Here is a 19,514-nt window from a genome sequence, read left to right on the forward strand (position 1 = left end):
GGTTGGTATGGCAACTGCTTGGCATCTGACCGCAGGGCGCTAAAGAGGGTAGTGAGTACGGCTCAGTACATCAATGGGGCCGAGCTCCCTGCCATCCAAGACCTTCACACCAGACAGTGTCAGAGAAAGGCCCAACAAATTGTCAAATACTCCAGCCACCCAAGTCATAGACTGTTCTCTCTGCTACCGCACAGCAAGCGGTACCAGTGCAGCAAGTCTGGAACCAACAGGACCCTGAACAGCTTCTACCCCAAAGCCATGACTACAAAACAAGACTGCTAAATAGCTAATTAAATGACTACCTGCATTGACCCTGACTCTATACACACACACTGACATCCCAACACACACACACTACATACGCCCAGACCCACATAGCACACGCACACATGCATACTGACGCCACACACAGTCACGCACACTGACATCCCAACACACACACTACATACACCCAGACCCACATAGCACGCGCACACACGCATACTGACGCCACACACAGTCACACACACTGACATCCCAACACACACACTACATACACCCAGACCCACATAGCACTCGCACACATGCATACTGATGCCACACACATTCACACTCACCACATATGCTGCTGCTACTGTCTATTATCTATCCTGTTTGCCTAGTCACTTTACCCATCTCTATATGTATCTACCTCGTATATGTATTACCTCGTCCCCCTGCACATCGACTCCCAACTGTTACTCCCTATACAGTATATAACCATGTTATTTTTACCCGTTATTGTTATTTGTTATTCACTGTGTATTTTTGTCTTGTGTCACTATTTCTATGTTTTTGTATCTTTATCTTAACTCTGCATTGTTGGAAAAGGACCTGGAATCAAGCGTTTCACTGTTAGTCTACACCTCATGTTTACGAAGCATGTGACATATACATTTTTGATTTGATTTGATTTTAACAGGCAGTGATATTACCTTGTCCTGCTTGGGATGTGTTGTAGGCTTTACCCTCACTCCCTGCTTTGCCTTTGAAAAGATGTCTAATGTTGTATGACAGTGGATTGATGGCCTACAGTATACAGAACTCAGATCAGGGCTGTTTCTGTGCTCCAGAAAGTGACCCAAATGTCTCCTGGCAAAGCACTTATTTAAAGTGAACCTGTCCCACCCCCAGATGTGCACTCACTCACTCACTCACTCACTCACTCACTCACTCACTCACTCACTCACTCATGAACCCATTCACTCCATCACTCATGGACATGGCATGATCTCAGCCTCACTCGACAGACAGTGGCATCCCACCAGCTCTGCCACGGCCCCCTAAGCTCCCATAATGAAACCCTGACTGACACAGTGCAGCCGTTCATCCCAGCAGCAGCAGCAGCAGCAGCACAGATGGGACGGGCCCATATAAAAACCTGGGTCCCCTGGGCTCCTGCTCCAGTGGCTGCTTTAGTTGGCCAGACTAGAAAAGGATCCCAACCCACATGAAAACAGTATCTGTCATCACCCCACTGTTTTGTGGCCGGAATCCTTCTCTTCCCCCGTCTCTCCCTCTCCCTCTGGGTCTGTGCTCATCATCACCAGGACCAGTACATATGTACAGAACCAGGTCCTCTAGTTCCTCCACTCCATGCTCCTCCACTCTCTCACCCTGTCCTTATTTGTTCAGCTGTAAATTGATCCAATGTTTTGAAAGATATTTTGCTTGTAGGCCGTGGACAGTGTAGCTCTGAATCAGCCCCACCTGGTGCTGCTAGTGATAAGAAGAGGAGGAACACATGGACTCCAGTCACCAATCCCTTTATGGGACATTGGTGGTGAGTGCTGTAAAGGGGAGTTGAAATAGCATACAGACAGTGTGTGGTTGACTGGGGGGGGTTAATGCAATGACAGGCTGATGTGTCTGAGATGTTTCGTGTGACAGATGAAGGGTTAGACACTGCCTGTTGAAGTGGTACTGTTAAGCAGCAGGAGACAAATGGGAAAGCAGCTAGCTAGCTCTCAGACAGCCATGATGAGAGATTCTTGTGTTCCGGCTGCAGCGAACAGAGCGACCACACTGGAGAAGGGGAACGCTTAGAGGATGTCAGTCACTTGTCTATCAAATCTTACAGGGTGTCAGTCAGTGTGGAGTGTAATGTACTTCAGGCTTTCAGTGATACCGGGAGAGTGTGTGCCTCTCAGTGTCTTGCGGAACTGTGTCTCTGTAAGTGAGGGGCTAATAGAGTGACAGTCTTTGGTTTTTGAGGCTAAGCTACTATGATGTGATGCTTGAACACCCATTACCTAGTACATTATCCTTTCTCTGGATGAAAGAGAATGTTCTGTAGAAACCCCCACTGGCTCCCTGTCCTCCTCGGCATACACTGAGTATACCAAACATTAGGAATACCTTCCTCATATTGAGTTGCAATAAAACATTGTAATGAATCTAAAATAAATGACCCCATCTACCTCTCTCTCTCTCTCTCTCTCTCTCTCTGTGTGTGTGTGTATTGTAGAATCTGTACTGGTTTGGTTACCCCAAGATAAAAGCCTCAGCCAGGTCAACAAACATTTATCCCTGGTCCCCAGCCCTCCCCCTCCCCCGCTCCCTGACGGCTCTCCCTCCCTCCCTCCCTCCCTCCCTCCCTCCCTCCCTCCCTCCCTCCCCTCCTTAATCTCCTTCCTCCTCTCCCTCATCTCCTTCCCTCCTCTCCTTCCCCCTCTCCCTCCTCTCCTTCTCCCTCCCCTTCCCCCTCTCCCTCCCTCCCTCCCTCATCTCCTTCCCCCTCTCGCTCCCTCCTTAATCTCCTTCCTCCTCTCCTTCATCTCCTTCCCTCCTCTCCTTCCCCCTCTCCCTCCTCTCCTTCTCCCTCCCCTTCCCACTATCCCTCCCTCCTCTCCTTCTCCCTCTCCCTCTCCTTCCCCCTCTCCCTCCTCTCCTTCTCCCTCCCCTTCCCACTCTTCCTCCCTCCTCTCCTTCTCCCTCTCCTTCTCCCTCTCCTTCTCCCTTCCTCCTCTCTGTCCTCTGCCAGGTTAAGTCATCTCTGGAGCCACCAGAACATTCAGGCTGGTTCAGACTGGATGTGGTTCGTGATCCATGAGTGACAGATACTCTCTCTCCGTGGTTCGTGGATCCGTGGCTCATGAAGTCACTCATCTTTCCAGTGTCTGTTAATTATGGTGGATTTGAGAGAGAAGGTTACACAATGCCTGGAATAAAGGGCCGCTTTCAGCCAGCCCGCTGCAGCCAAATCTGAGAGGAGAGTGAGTGAGGGAGAGAGTGGGAGTAGGGAAGAGAGGGGGGGGGGTTGAGAAAGGGAAAGGGGATTAACATGAAGTCTACATCATGGTTGGAGAATATAAGCATGGGAGCAAATGTCCAGCATGGCCTTTCTGACTACATGTATTTTTGACCACACCATGACGATAGACTGTAAAAGTAATATGGACCAAGCCATCGATGATATCACCCCATTGTTTCCTATGAGAATGCTCATTGGTGCATTTGAAGATCAGAAAGTATAATTTCAGCATCTCACCATCTTGCTACATGGAAGAGTTTTTGGAAACATCGCATGGGCACTTTGAGCTACTCTAGGAAGTGACATTGGATGCTAGCTCAGTGCTGCTCCCTCTGATTGAAGGCCAACCGAGGTACTGCAGGCTGCCATTATCAACTCATTTATAATTTTGACTTTGTCTGTGTGTGATATTAATGTGGTTCCAGGAAATACATCTGGTGAAATAGAACCAATTATTGGTACCATGATAGTGTTTGATGTTTTTTTCTATATCCACGAATTTTCACCACGAAGATCGCCATTTCCCCATTCACTATAATGGGTGATCCTGTTTTCTGGAAACAATGCCTGTAGTACCACGGTCGGCCTTCAACTTGAAATGGTTCTCCCCTGGCCCGTGACACACACAGGTCTGGTTTATTTAGTGTGATTTGGAGATAGGTGTGTTACGACTGTCTGGTCCCTTATTCTGTTAGAGAACACCGCATAAGGAGAAAATCATGAATTTTGTTTATTTTAATGGAGGTTGTGTGTAGTTGGCCTCAATCTGACTTTGTTCTTCATCAGACTTGTAAACGTACTGTGGATTTCAAGCCTAGGCATGGTAATACAGTTTGCATTGCATATCACAGTGTTTCATAGATGGAGCAACACAACACACTGCTACAATGCGGCTGGAGCCCTAGCCACGGCTTGTTAAGGGTTAACCTTTGTTTCCTGTATAGCCTCCATGGCTCTGTTCTCTCTCCAAGCTTTCCCATGAACCCTTGCCTTGCTCTGTTTGTTTGTGTGATTCCTTCCCCCAGGCCACTGTTCCACACAGCTTGACGGATGGACGAATGGACACACTGAGCCTTCCCAGGGGTCTCACTGACTCTATCCACCCCAGCATCCTTCGCTTTCCCCACCTGACCGCCCGCTCTCTCTCTCCCCCTTTGTGTGTGTGTGTGTGTGTGTGTGTGTGTATATATATATATGCATGTGCGTGTGTGTGTGTTTTATCAGGTGCAGTACCGAGAGCTGAAAGTGGATCCCAGTCATAGTCCAAATAAAAGAAAGAAAAACAACCCGGGATAACTGGCTTTGCCCGCCCACGGAATCTTCCCTCCCTCACCCGTCCAACGCCAAGAAGCAGAGAAACACTGGTTTGAACCAGCTGAACTCTCTCTCTCTCTCTGTCTCTCTCTCTCTCTTTCTCTCTCTCTCTTCTACTGACTTAAAAAATATATATGTACTTGTACAGGCTCCCGAAGTGTAATTATTACAAAGAGATGAGTTTGGATGAAATAGCAGACTATTTCAGACCCAGGTGTTTACTGAACCAGTCTGACAGATGTCCATGTCATGCCGTCCTCGTAATGTTCAACTATGAGTATCACACTTATGAGTTCATTCAGCTGAGGTTTCAGAGATTTCTCCATAATAACCCCATTAGGAACATATAATTGAACCATCCCAAAGCTACTTACTAGGGCTGGGAATTGCCAGGGACCTCACAATACTCAGTGACTTCAGAAAGAATTCACTCCCTTTAACTTTTTCCACATTTAGTTGTGTTACAACCTGAATTTAAAATTGAATCAATTGAGATGTTGTATCACTGATCTACGCACAATACCCCATAAGTAATGTCAAAGTGGAATTTCGTTTTTAGAATTTTTTACAAATTAATTAAAAATGAAAACCTGAAATGTCAATAAGTATTCAAGCCCTTTGTTATGGCAAGCCTAAATAAGTTCAGGAGTAAAAATGTGCTTAACAAATCACATAATAAGTTGCATGGACTAATTCTATAATAGTGGCATTATTTTTTAATGACTACCCCATCTCTGTACCCCACACAATTATCTGTAATCGAGTAATGAATTTCAAGCACAGATTCAACCACAAAGACCAGGGAGTTTTGCCAATGCCTTGCAAAGAAGGGCACTGATTGGTAGATATGTAAAAAAAAAAAAAAAAACAGACATTGAATATCCCTTTGAGCATGGGGAAGTTATTAATTAGGCTTTGGATGGTGTATCAATACATCCAGTCACTACAAAGATACAGGCGTCCTTCCTAACTCAGTTGCCAGAGAGGAAGGATTTTAAAACAGTTAGAGTTTAATGGTTGTGATATGAGAAAACTGAGGATGGATCAACAACATTGTAGTTACTCCACAATACTAACCTAAGAGTGAAAAGAAGGAAGACTGTGTAACGGTTGTCGTCGGGAATAGAGGACCAAAACGCAGCAGGAATGTGGATGCTCATCTTGTTATTTATTTTAACTAAAGAGAACACCAAAATAACAAAACGAAAAAAACGCACGAATAACAAAACAGTCTTGTCAGGCTCACACATGCAAAACAAGAAACAATCTCCCACAAACACTTAACCAAACACATACCCATATATAGGACTCTCAATCAGAGGCAACTAGAAAACACCTGCCTCCAATTGAGAGTCCAACCCCAATAAACTAGACATAGAAATACAAAAGACTAGAGACCACATAGAAATACAAACCTAGAACATAACCCCAAAAACCCGGAAATAATAAATCTAACACCCTACTACATAAACCATCACCCCGAAACACATAAACAAAATACCCTCTGCCACGTCCTGACCAAACTACAATAACAAATAACCCTTATACTGGTCAGGACGTGACAGACTGTACAGAATAAAAAATATTCCAAAACATGCATTCTGTTTGCAATAAGGCACTAAAGTAGATCTGCAAAACATGTGGCAAAGAAATTAACTTTATGTCCTGAATGCAAAGCGATATGTTTGGGGAAAATCCAACACACAGAGTCCAATATTCTCAAGCATGGTGATGGCTGCATCATGTTATGGGTATGCTTGTCATCGGCAAAGACTATAACGTTTTTTAGGATAAAAATAAATGGAATACAGCTTAACACAGGCAAAATCCTATAGGAAGACCTGGTTCATTCTGCTTCCAACAGACACTGGGAGATGAATTCACCTTGGAGTTGCTAACCAAGACAACATTGAACGTTCCTGAGTGGCCTAGTTATAGTTTTGACTTATATCGGCTTAAAAAATCTATGGCAAGACTTGAAAATGGCTGACTAGCAGTGATCCACAACCAACTTGACAGCGCTTGAAGAATTTAAAAAAGATTAATGGGCAAATATTGTAGAGTCCAGGTATACAAAGCTCTTAGAGACTTACCCCGAAAGACTCACAGCTTTAATCAGTGTGTCTAACATGTATTGACTCAGGGGGTTGAATACTTATCTAATCAAGATATATCAGTGATTATTTTTCATTCATCTTTTATACATTTTCAACATTTTCTTCCACTTTGACAGAGTATTTTGTGTAGATTAATGATGCAAAATTACAATTAAATTCATTTAATCCAATTTGTAACCCAACAAAATGTGAAAAAAGTAACAGGGTGTAAATACTTACTGAAGGCACTGTAGGTGCCGAAACGAAATGTATTGTGATTCTCACGATTTTATATGGTTCGCTTGTAATGTTATTGAGACTGAATGTTCCAAACATATTGCTCACCATATGTCTGCTGCAGAGGGACAAGAGAGAGTCATGAGAAAGCAAGTTTTGATCAGTCATGAAAACAAAAGTGCTCAAAACAAATTGGCTCCATATTTAAAAAGATGATGGAGAACAATCTTTAAAGGAAAATACTGTGCAGGTAAAGCCAACTAGCGCAAAAAGGGATTTTTTCCACCATCACTACTATTTACCAGGTAGATTGGATATGTCAATACACATTTCAAAACCAGCAGGGGCATCATACACCGCAAAAATCTGATGGGGCACGTGAGGATGGTTGGGGTATGGTCAGGAGGAAGGCTTGCTCCACCATCCATAAGTTGGAGAATTTAGAATTTTTCAAACACCCAAAATAGCTTTTCCTGCAATCTAGAGCCATAATCATAATTCTTAATTCTATGTAATATCTAAGCATACCTCTTGAGCTGTCTGTATCCTCCTGAGTGGTGTCTCTATCATCCTGAGTGGTGTCTGTATCCTGAGTGGTGTCTCTATCATCCTGAGTGGTGTCTCTATCATCCTGAGTGGTGTCTGTATCCTCCTGAGTGGTGTCTCTATCATCCTGAGTGGTGTCTGTATCCTCCTGAGTGGTGTCTCTATCATCCTGAGTGGTGTCTGTATCCTCCTGAGTGGTGTCTCTATCATCCTGAGTGGTGTCTGTATCCTCCTGAGTGGTGTCTGTATCCTCCTGAGTGGTGTCTGTATCCTCCTGAGTGGTGTCTCTATCATCCTGAGTGGTGTCTCTGTCATCCTGAGTGGTGTCTCTATCCTCCTGAGTGGTGTCTGTATCCTCCTGAGTGGTGTCTCTATCATCCTGAGTGGTGTCTCTGTCATCCTGAGTGGTGTCTCTATCCTCCTGAGTGGTGTCTGTATCCTCCTGAGTGGTGTCTGTATCCTCCTGAGTGGTGTCTATATCCTCCTGAGTGGTGTCTCTATCCTCCTGAGTGATGTCTCTATCCTCCTGAGTGATGTCTCTATCCTCCTGAGTGGTGTCTCTATCCTCCTGAGTGGTGTCTCTATCCTCCTGAGTGGTGTCTCTATCCTCCTGAGTGGTGTCTCTATCCTCCTGAGTGATGTCTCTGTTCTCCTGAGTGGTGTCTGTATACAGTATACAGTGAGTTACCACTTTGATTAGCTTCTATCTCAGCCTGTATACAGTGAGTTACCACGTTGATTAGCTTCTATCTCAGCCAGTATACAGTGAGTTACCATGCTGATTAGCTTCTATCTCAGCCAGTATACAGTGAGTTACCATGCTGATTAGCTTCTATCTCAGCCAGTATACAGTGAGTTACCAAGCTGATTAGCTTCTATCTCAGCCAGTATACAGTGAGTTACCACGCTGATTAGCTTCTATCTCAGCCAGTATACAGTGAGTTACCACGCTGATTAGCTTCTATCTCAGCCAGTATACAGTGAGTTACCACGCTGATTAGCTTCTATCTCAGCCAGTATACAGTGAGTTACCATGTTGATTAGCTTCTATCTCAGCCAGTATACAGTGAGTTACCACGCTGATTAGCTTCTATCTCAGCCAGTATACAGTGAGTTACCACGCTGATTAGCTTCTATCTCAGCCAGTATACAGTGAGTTACCACGTTGATTAGCTTCTATCTCAGCCAGTATACAGTGAGTTACCATGCTGTTTAGCTTCTATCTCAGCCAGTATACAGTGAGTTACCATGTTGATTAGCTTCTATCTCAGCCAGTATACAGTGAGTTACCATGCTGATTAGCTTCTATCTCAGCCAGTATACAGTGAGTTACCACGCTGATTAGCTTCTATCTCAGTCAGTATACAGTGAGTTACCATGTTGATTAGCTATTAGCCTATTAGCCTCCTGCTTGCTCACTGCATATAGAAAACGAAAACAGACACACCCCTTCATTTCAATATCAAATGCTGTATTTGTACACGTCGAGTTGCACAAATCCCACATTGTGCAATGTGGGCATTCTACAATGTATTTTCACTTGGTAGGCCTATATATATATATATATATATATATATCACCCTATCCCAGTGGTACTTGACTATCCAAATGAATGTGGAAACTTTAAAACATCAAACACCCTATTTTAAATTAAACTAAAAACTTCTGCAGTCCTGCCGATATGCCAGTCTTCACTCCCATCGATAGCCCAGATTAGTGTTTTTCTACCCAAAAACGTAGTGTCATTTCCCCCAGCAGAGGTAGGAGAGTGTGGCTTGTTGCTGTGCCACTGAGCTAATATAGATGTCACCCTGTGCAGACACAATCGCCAGGCAGGCCTTAGGCAGCCCGAGCAGTAATCTTATTTGAAAGGCTGGTCTCCTCTCCTCTCATCTCCACATTTGTGTTGCCTCAGTGGGCACAGACAGACACACACATACAGTACACACACACTCCGACGCTGTGCCCCAGGCTGGCCGCCCTCTCCATCTGCCCCACCTCCTGTGCCCACAGCTCAACTGTGATCTCTTTCAAGGGACCTGTGTGTGGTGTGTGTGTGTGTGTGTGTGTGTGCGCCCGTGCATGTGTTTATGCAAGCAAACAAGCTAGTTGTGTGTTTGGTGTGTGCCCATACACTGTGTGTACATGCTTTGTGTGTACATGCTTTGTGTGTACATGCTGTGTGTGTAAATGCTGTGTGTGTATATGCTGTATGTGTATATGTTGTGTATATATGCTATGTGTGTACATACTGTGTGTATATGCTGTGTGTGTAAATTATGTGTGCACATGCTGTGTGTACATGTTGTGTGTGTAAATGCTGATTGTATATATGTTCGTATAAATGTGTATGTAAATGATGGGTGTGTATATGCTATGTGTGTACATGCTGTGTGTGTAAATGCTGTGCGTGTATATACAGTATGCTATGTGTGTAAATGCTGTGTGTAAATGCTATGTGTGTATATGCTATGTGTGTACATGCTATGCATGTAAATTCTGTGTGTGTATATATGCTATGTGTGTAAATGCTGTGTGTACATGCTGTGTGTGTACATGCTCTGCGTTTAAATGCTGTGTGTAAATGCTATGTGTGTACCTGCTGTGTGTGTAAATGCTGTGTGTAAATGCTATGTGTGTATGTGCGTGTAAATGCTGTGTGTGTATATATGTTGTGTGTGTAAATGCTGTGTGTGAATGCTGTGTGTGTATATATGCTATGTGTGTACATGCTGTTTGTGTAAATGCTGTGTGTAAATGCTGTGAGTGTACATGCTGTGTGTGTAAATGCTGGATGTGTACATGCTGTGTGTCTAAATGTTGTGTGTAAATGCTGCGTGTGTGTATATGTGTGTATAAATGCTGTGTGCGCATAGGCTATGTGTGTACATGCTGCGTGTTTCAATACTGTGTGTAAATGCTGTGTGTGCACATGATGTGTGTATATGCTGTGTTTGTACATGCTGTGTGTAAATTATGTGTGTGTGTATATGCTTTGTGTGTATATGCTGTGTGTAAATTATGTGTGTGTGTATATGCTGTGTGTGTATATGCTGTGTGTAAATTATGTATGTGAATGATATGTGTAAATGCTGTGTGTGTGTAAATGCTGTGTGTGTGTGTATGCTGTGTGTGTGTGCATGTAGCTCCGGACTAAAATCAATAAGAAAATAGGTGTTTTATTGTCACTGCACATGTGTTATTTTACAAGGTCAGCCATAGTAGTACGGTGCCCCCGGAGCAAATTAGGGTTAAGTGCTTTGCTCAAGGACACATTGACAGATTTCTCACCTTGACAGCTCAGGTATTTCAACCAAAGCTCTAACTGCTAGGTTACCTGCCGCCCTTGTCGGTTGTTGGTTGTCGGTCTCCTCTGGCACAGGAGATGGATGTGGATCTGAGTTTGAACTTGAAGGGTGAGCTAGATGAGCAGCCAGCCAGCCGCTGTGACAAAACAAGACGCTTAGGGGACTTGGACCAGAGACGGCAGGGGTGTGTGTGTGTGTGTGTGCGCGTGTCTGTGCATGCACCATTTTTACTAAATCCCCCCCATCATCCCTCTCTCTCTCCCGCTCTCATTCGTCAGTGGTTGGGGTCACAGCCCTGTCTGAAAGGAAAGTCTCCTGGGTCTCTCCTAGAGCATCTTTTGAAAGATCACAGCATAGGCTACATCTGAGAAGCCTTCCACTCCTCCATATCCACGTCTCCCTCTCCATCCCTTAAACTTCAGCAAGCGTAGATCTGTCACTTTGGAAGGCCATTGATTTAGTTTGTTTTGAGGAATGCACTTGAAAGACAATAACATGCTCCATGGAGAACTAGACCTAGACATACGATTAATATCATCCTCACCAAAATACTCTTTTGTGTCTTTTTGTACTGCCTGAAGGGGACATTTTGTAAACCTGAATATGTATATTTGTGTACTACTGTATGTGGTAGCTATAATTTACAGTAATTGTGGTGGTATATTATGTGTGGTCTTGCATCCAAATGCTCTGAGTTTTATAAAACTGTATTGGCTGTGTTTAAAAGCAAAGTTAAAAGTGATTTTGTTTTGATGAGACAGAGAATGTATCTGACAAACATAAAGGAAAAAGGCTCTTTCATTTGCACCCATTTTTTAACCTTGACTTCATTTTTGAATGATGTACATAGTAGCCCTTGTTCATTTATGGTTTAAAGTATTTTTTACTCTATGCTTGTAAATGGTATTATGTTGATGATCTTGTGTAGCTATATGCTTGTCATTTCTCTCTGAGGTCTTTTAGCCTGCAGTCAGTGCTTGACTTGGGCAGGAGCTCACCAGAGCTTAGTACCGGCACCTCACATTTTCTACTGCTTGAGCTCCTGTTCCTCTTATAGAATATTAGCTCAAGATTATTGTGGAGCTCCTGCACCTAAATATAAACAGTACTGGCACCCAAAATGTGTACCGGAACCTATTTCAGTCCAAGTCAAGCACTGCCTGCAGTGTTTCCTGTGACATCGCCTTCACTTTCCCTGTCCTGGTCAACGGTTCTAGAGGACAAAGGTGGGGATTTTGGGGTGGGTGGGCAGTATGAGAAAATAATGTACATCTATTAAGACGATATAAATGCACCTGATGTACGTAGATTATTTTGAAAAATATTAAATATTTTGTATAAGCTTTGAAGGTTTTTCATTCATTGCCAATATAGTGAGTCATTGAGCTTCACAAAGGCCAAAACATAGCCAGCCACAGGCATGTGTAGGACTGTGTATGATTTTACACAGAAGGGTGATCTGAAGCATGTGTAACTATGTAGTTTGTGTGTTTTAGTCTCACCGTGCACAGAGGGGGATAGAGACCCCTTCTACCCCCCTCTGTGAATCCTCTGACCAGATCATTTATTAGTCTGGGAGTGTCTCCACTGTCTGATACCCCTTCATCTAAACCCCTGTACAGCACACCACACAGCCCCATGAACGACGACATACGTACCTACCCCCCCACAAGAGGTCAGGAAGGAACTGAGGGTTATTTGTTCTCCATCTCTCCTCTTCTCTGACAGACACACACCATCCTCACTTCTCATGTTCTAATCTCTATCTCTCCTAACACAGACGCTACAGTATAAGCCACTCTCTCCATTGATGTTCCCCTCTCAGGAAACAGGTCATCCCTCACCGTTGTCTGTGTGGCTAGGTTAGGGTTAGGCTGTTCCCTGGGCAGCCGGGAGGGGGGGGGGGGGGGGTTTGTCTTACCCCTGGCTACCACACCACGTGGCCCACAGATGAAGCTCTTCCATCTCTGTCCTGTGCCTCTCTCAGGACACTACGTGACCAAACATGACAGGACCCCTCCGGACCCCTCAATAGATGATTCCACTGCCAAAAGCAAAGACAGAACTTTGAGTCTGCGTGCGTGTGTGCATGTTCAACAGATTTCTACCCCAGTGTGTTACCCTTTCAAGAGCTCTGAAATCAAGTGTTGAGCAGCATGGTAGAACAGCAGGGTAGAACTGCTACTGAAAGCACCAGTAGGTGCTACTGCTGAGAGATTGTTGCTGTGTGCTTTATTTTGACTCCTGACCCACCTGCAACTATATATAAATCCATTGTGTTGGAGGAAGGTGTGTAGTCGGTGAGAGTCACAAGAAGTGGTCTATTTAAAGAAATGTGTGTGTGTGCGGAGCAGAATACGCGTGTTTTAAGACTCAAAAAGATTTTGGTCTGGAATGTTTCCTGCATGGATATTCATAGCAGGGCACCTATCAAGGGGGTTATTTCTGGGTTTGTGCAAGAAATAAAGGCAGAGGATATTACTGAAGACATCGATGGAGTGGTTGACTGACCTGTTGACTGACCTGTATAGTGGATGGAGTATTTTTTTTTACTTCATCCATGCTACTGTTCTTTTATTAGGAGTCTCTCCCTTCTCATACGTATAAAGTTAGGATTCATGAGATACCCTCTAAAAGCTTTTGTGCAAAAGCCCCTTCAGTGTCATGAATGTCAAATATTTGTTAATGTGTCAAGTGTGTGCAGAAGGGAAGAGTATTGTATGCCAGAAGAAGTGAAATGCTGCAACGGTGGAGGAGAATGAAGTGTCATGGGTAAGGGTCTTCATGATTTCACAGCTGACGCAGTGCAAGAAATCCTGTCGGTGAATGTTCCACCGTCACAGGCCCCTGAGTCTGTGAATGGATGTATTTTGAGGTGGAATGTGATTGAAGAAGTGGGATGGGTTTTGTTGGCTGACATGTTTAATTTTGTATTTTGTATGATGTCATTTCCCCCCTTTCCTGCAATGGTTTTTACATTTCTTATTCAATACCCCATCCAGCTGGTGGCGGTAATGCACCATTAACATTGGATGCCAACCGCCATTAAACCTCATCAAAGAAGAAGACGCATTGGGGGTTTGCCACATGGAGAGCAGCAGGAGCTGCTGAAGACTCTCCAAGCTCCATGGACCTTTATGTTTGAAGGAAGGCATTAGTTTCAGTTTCAGTAAGTTATATGCTCTGACAGAGCCTTGAACCTCCCTCTTGAGTGGTTGTACTGTGATTTTCTATTCCTGGTCCTTGTGAGTTGTGGTCAACCCTAGCTAGCACCATAATCTATGGATTTCACATGACTGGGCAGGGGCGCAGCCATTGGTGGGCCCCACTTTGGAGCCAGGCCCACCTACTGGGGAGCCAGACCCAGCCAATCAGAATGAGTTTCCCCCCCCAAAGGGCTTTATAACAGTCATACAGTAAATACTCCTCAGTTTCATTTTCAATTGTCCGGGTGGTTGGTCTCAGTTGATACCACAGGTGAAGAAGCCGGATGTGGAGTTCCTTGGCTGGCATGGTTACACATGGTCTGCGGTTGCGAGAGCGGTTGGACGTACTGACAAACTCTTTAAAACGACGTTGGAGGCAGCTTATGGTAGAGAAATGGAAAATACATTTTCTGGTAACAGCTCTGGTGGACATTCCTGCAGTCAGCATGCCAATTGCATGCTCCCTCAAAATTTGAAACATCTGTGGCATTGTGTTGGGTGACAAAACTGCACATTTTAGAGTGGCCTTTTATTGTCCCCAGCACAAGGTGCACCTGTGAAATGATTATGCTGCTTAATCAATTTCTTGATATGCCACACCTGTCAGGTGGATGGATTATCTTCGCAATGGAGAAATGTTCACTAACAGGGATGTAAACAAATTTGTTCCCAAAATTTGAGAAATACGCTTTTTGTGCGTATGAAACATTTCTGGGATATTTTATTTCAGCTCATGAAACATGGGACCAACACTTTACATGTTGCATTTTATAATTTGTTCAGTATAAATCAAAACCAAATCCCTGGTGTTGCTAGGACAGTGGAATCCGACTGGTGGTTGTCGACAGTGCAGCTTTTAAAGGTAATTTCCGATTGAGTCAACATTGTTCACTAGTGAGTAAGATCTCCGCTAGCTCGGGAACATTGCCTTTTAAAGCCGCATTAAGGACAACCTGCGGTTCGATTGAATCCTGGCCTAACTCGAATAACACGGTTTTGGAAAGGGGTTAGAGTGAATAGATGGAGTGAATCTCAATTTTATTTTGATTCCTTGATTCCTTTTATTTATCTATTTTTCTTTAGTGGGTTGATCATCTTTAGTATTGTATATAGATTGTGGCTTCTATCAATGTAATTGTCTGCATGATTTCCAATCTTCCATAATATATACAGTACCAGTCAAAAGTTTGGACACACCTACTCATTCAAGGGTTTTCTTTATTTGGACTATTGTAGAATAATAGTAAACAAAAAAGTGTTAAACAAATCAAAATATATTTGAGATTCATTAAAGTAGCCACCCTTTGCCTTGATGACAGCTTTGCACACTCTTGGCATTCTCTCAACCAGCTACACCTGGAATGCTTTTTCAACAGTCTTGAAGGAGTTCCCACATATGCTGAGCACTTGTTGGTTGCTTTTTCCTTCACTCTGCGGTCCAACTCATCCCAAAACATCTCAGTTGGGTTGAGGTTGGGGGATTGTGGAGGCCAGGTAATCTGATGCAGCACTCTCCTTCTTGGTCAAATAGCCTTTATACATCCTGGAGGTGTATGGGGTCATTGTCATGTTGAAAACAAATGATAGTCCCACTAAGTGCAAACCAGATGGGATGGCGTATCGCTGCAGAATGCTGTGGTAGCCATGCTGGTTAAGTGTGGCGTAGCGGTCACAGACAGTGTCACCAGCAAAGCACCATCACACCTCCTCCTCCGTGCTTCACGGTGGGAACCACACATGCGGAGATCATCTGTTCACCTACTCTGCGTTTCACAAAGACATGGAGGTTGGAACCAAAAATCTCAAATTTGAACTCATCAGACTAAAGGACAGATTTCCACCGGTCTAATGTCCATTGCTCGTATTTCTTGGCCCAAGAAAGTCTCTTCTTCTTATTGGTGTCATTTAGTTGTCATTTTTTTGCAGCAATTCAACCATGAAGGCCTGGTTCACACAGTCTCCTCTGAACAGTTGATGTTTTTCATTTTAAATGAACCTTTATTTAACTAGGCAAGTCAGTTAAGAACATTTACATTTACATTTTCTTATATAACATATTCTTATATACAATGACAGCCTACACCAGCCAAACCCAGACAACACTGGGTCATTTGTGCACCAACCCATGGAACTCCCAATCACAGCCAATTGTGATACACCCTGGATTTGAACCAGGGTGTATGTAGTGACGGATCTTGCACTTAGATGCAGTGCCTTAGACTGCTGCGCCACTCGGGAGCCCAATGTTGTGATATGTCTATTACTTGAATTCAGTGAAGCATTTATTTGGGCTGCAATTTCTGAGGCTGGTAACTCTAATGAACTTATCCTCTGCAGCAGAGGTAACTCTGGCTCTTCCATTCCTGTGGCGGTCCTCATGAGAGCCAGTTTCATCATAGCGCTTGATGGTTTTTGCGACTGCACTTGAAGAAACGTTCACATTTTCAGCATTGACTGACCTTCATGTCTTAAAGTAATGATGGACTGTCATTTCTCTTTGTTTATTTGAGCCTGTCTTGCCATAATATGAACTTGGTCTTTTACCAAATAGGATTACCTTCTGTATACTACCCCTACCTTGTCACAACACAACTGATTGGCTCAAACACATTAAGAAGGAAAGAAATTCCACAAATTAACTTTTAACAAGGCACACCTGTTAATTGAAATGCATTCCAGGTAACTACCTCAAGAAGCTGGTTGAGAGAATGCCAAGCGTGTGCAAGACTTTCATCAAGGCAAAGGGTGGTGTCACGTCCTGATCGTTGTAAGATTTCATTTGCCATAGTAGAGTGGTCAGGGCGTGACAGGTGGTTGTTTTGGGTGGTTTTGGGGTTTTCTGTTTCTATGTGGGGTCGTTCTAGATTTCTATTTCTATGTTTTGTTTTCCATATTTTGGCCGGGTATGGTTTCCAATCAGAGGCAGGTGTCTATTGTTGTCTCTGATTGGAAGCCATAATTAGGCAGCCTGTTTTTCCTTTGGTTTTTGTGGGTAGTTGTTTTCCGTTTTGTTCATGTACCTGATGGAACTGTTGGCTGTCGTTTTTGTTATTTTTGTTTAATTAAGTGTCGTCATTAAAAGAAATATGAGCACTTTACACGCTGCGCCTTGGTCTCCTTCATACGACCCTCGTTACAGAACTACCCACCATGACTGGATCAAGCGGCGTGCCCAGGCAGAGATGGACACCTGGTCACACATGGAATGGATGGAGAGGAGAAACTGGACTTGGGGGCAAGTCATTGACAGATATCGGAGCCTACCGGGGAAGAACGAGAGGCAGCCCCCCAATTTTTTTGGGGGGGGGCACACGGGTAGTTTGGCTGGGCCAGGGGTGAGCCCTGAGCCAACTCCCCGTGCTTATTGTGGTGAGCATGTGCCTGCCTCTTGCACTTTCTCTCCGGTACGCCTCCATAATCCAGTACGTCCAGGGCCTGCTCCGCGCCCTCTCCCTCCAGTGCGCCTCCAGAATCCAGGAAGTCCTGTGCCTGCTTCCCACACTCTCCCTCCAGTTCACCTCAATAGCCCAGTAAGGCCGGGGGCCTGCTTTGAGAATTTGGTCCTCAGTGCATCTCCCCAGTCCGGTGAGACCGGTTCCAGCTCCCCGTAGGAAGCCTCCAGTGATGATCAATGGTCCGAAGCCTCCAGTGATAATCCATGGCCCAGAGCCTCCAGGGATGATCCATGGCACGAAGCCTCCAGTGACGATCCATGGCCCGGAGCATGTAGGGATGATCCATGGCACGAAGCCTCCAGTGATAATCCATGGCCCGGAGCATGTAGGGATGATCCATGGCACGAAGCCTCCAGTGATAATCCATGGCCCGGAGCCTCCAGTGATGATCCATGGCACAAAGCCTCCAGTGATGATCCATGGCGTGGAACCAGTAGTGATGATCCATGGCACGGAGCCTGCAGCGAAGGTCCCCAGTCCGGAACCTACAGAGACGCTCTCCAGTCCGGAGCCTCCAGCGACGCTCTCCAGTCCGGAGCCTCCAGCGACGCTCCCCAGCCCGGAGCCTCCAGCGACACTCCTCAGCCCGGAGCCTCCAGCGACGCTCCTCAATCCGGAGCCTCCAGCGACGGTCTGCAGCCCCAAGTCTTCAGCTACGGTCTGCAGCCCCGAGTCTTCAGCGATGGTCTGCAGCCCCGAGTCTTCAGTGGCGGTCAGCAGTTCAGAGCCTCCAGCGATGATCCACGGTCTGGTTCCTCCGGCGACACAGAAGCGGGGGGGATCAGCGGGTGGTGTGGGGCCTATGCCCGGAACCAGAGCAGCTGCCAAGTATAGATGTCCACCCGGACCCTACCCTATAGGTTCAGGTGTGCGGCCGGGAATCCGCACCTTTGGGGGAGGGGGTAATGTCACGCCCTGACCTGAGAGAGAGGGTTTGTTTCTCTATGTGTTTAGGTCAGGGTGTGGGGTGGGCATTCTATGATGTCTATTTCTTTGTTTTGAGCCGAGTATGGTTCCTAATCAGGCAGCTGTCTATCGTTGTCTCTGATTGGGAATCATACTTAGGCAGCCTTTCCCCACCTGTAGTTGTGGGATCTTATTTTTGTACTGCTTGTTAAGCCAGCAAGACGTTACGGTCATTGTCATTGTTTATTCTTTTGTTTGTAGTGTTCTGATTTATAATTAAATACAAAGATGAACACTCACAACGCTGCACCTTGGTCTACTCCCTTTGACGGTCGTGACAGGTGGCTACTTTGAAGAATGTCAAATATAAGATGTATTTTGATTTGATTAACACTTTTTTGGTTACTACATGATTCCATATGTGTTATTTCATTAGTTTTTATGTCTTCACTATTATTCTACAATGTAGAAAATAGTACAAATAAAGAAAAACTCTTGAATGAGTAGGTGTTCTAAAACTTTTGACTGGTACTGTATATATCTTTTTCAATTAGTGTATTTGAGTTTAACCATAATATTTGTAATAATATTTGTTCTGTCTTTTCTGGTGGATTAAACTGAAATTGCAACCAGATTTCTACTGCTTGTTTAAAAATAGCGATATTTTGGAGATAATTAAACATTTTAATAACCAAAATGAGAGGTTGTAATCTGAATCAAAAAGGCCGTTCTTGAACATGGGGTGAGCCATTCTTACTAATCTGCTAGAGAACCAGTTTGGATTTAAGTATAGTTTTTGTATGACTGAAGCCTTTAGTGAGAGGTCTAATGCTTTAATATTTCATCATGTCTTCCCTCCAAATTCATATTCATTATGTAAATATGCCTGTTTAACAGCAAGCCAAAATTAATTTTGGCTTGCCGTTCCAAATAAAGTGGAATATGTTTTGCTCATGTAATTTAAAAAACAAGTCGTTAGGTGTAGGCAGGGCCATAAGTAAACTGGGATATGACTAAAGAATTACTCATGGGGATTTTTTCACAAATAGACAGGTGTTGTCCTTTCCATGGTAGCAAAATCTTATCTAATTTGGGGAACTTTCTATTAAAATATATTGTAGTGAGATAATTTCTTTCTTTCAGGATATGAATACCGAGTATGTCCACTTCACCGT

At 44.3% G+C, this 19,514-nt stretch overlaps 1 protein-coding gene across 3 annotated transcripts in view; it reads left to right on the top strand.

The window, feature by feature from the left end:
* Nucleotides 1-5,016, top strand: part of LOC115164918 (multiple C2 and transmembrane domain-containing protein 1-like) — a 260,651-nt gene extending 255,635 nt beyond the window's left edge. For all 3 annotated transcript variants that reach the window (XM_029717838.1, XM_029717841.1, XM_029717840.1), the window contains one exon: nucleotides 4,496-5,016. In XM_029717838.1, the coding sequence (XP_029573698.1) occupies nucleotides 4,496-4,567 (72 nt within the window). In that variant the 3' untranslated portion in view covers nucleotides 4,568-5,016. The remainder of the gene's footprint in view (nucleotides 1-4,495) is intronic.
* The last annotated feature ends 14,498 nt before the right edge of the window (nucleotides 5,017-19,514 follow it).

The sequence above is a fragment of the Salmo trutta genome, chromosome 27 (assembly GCF_901001165.1).
Source record: "Salmo trutta chromosome 27, fSalTru1.1, whole genome shotgun sequence".
Lineage (NCBI taxonomy): Eukaryota > Metazoa > Chordata > Actinopteri > Salmoniformes > Salmonidae > Salmo > Salmo trutta.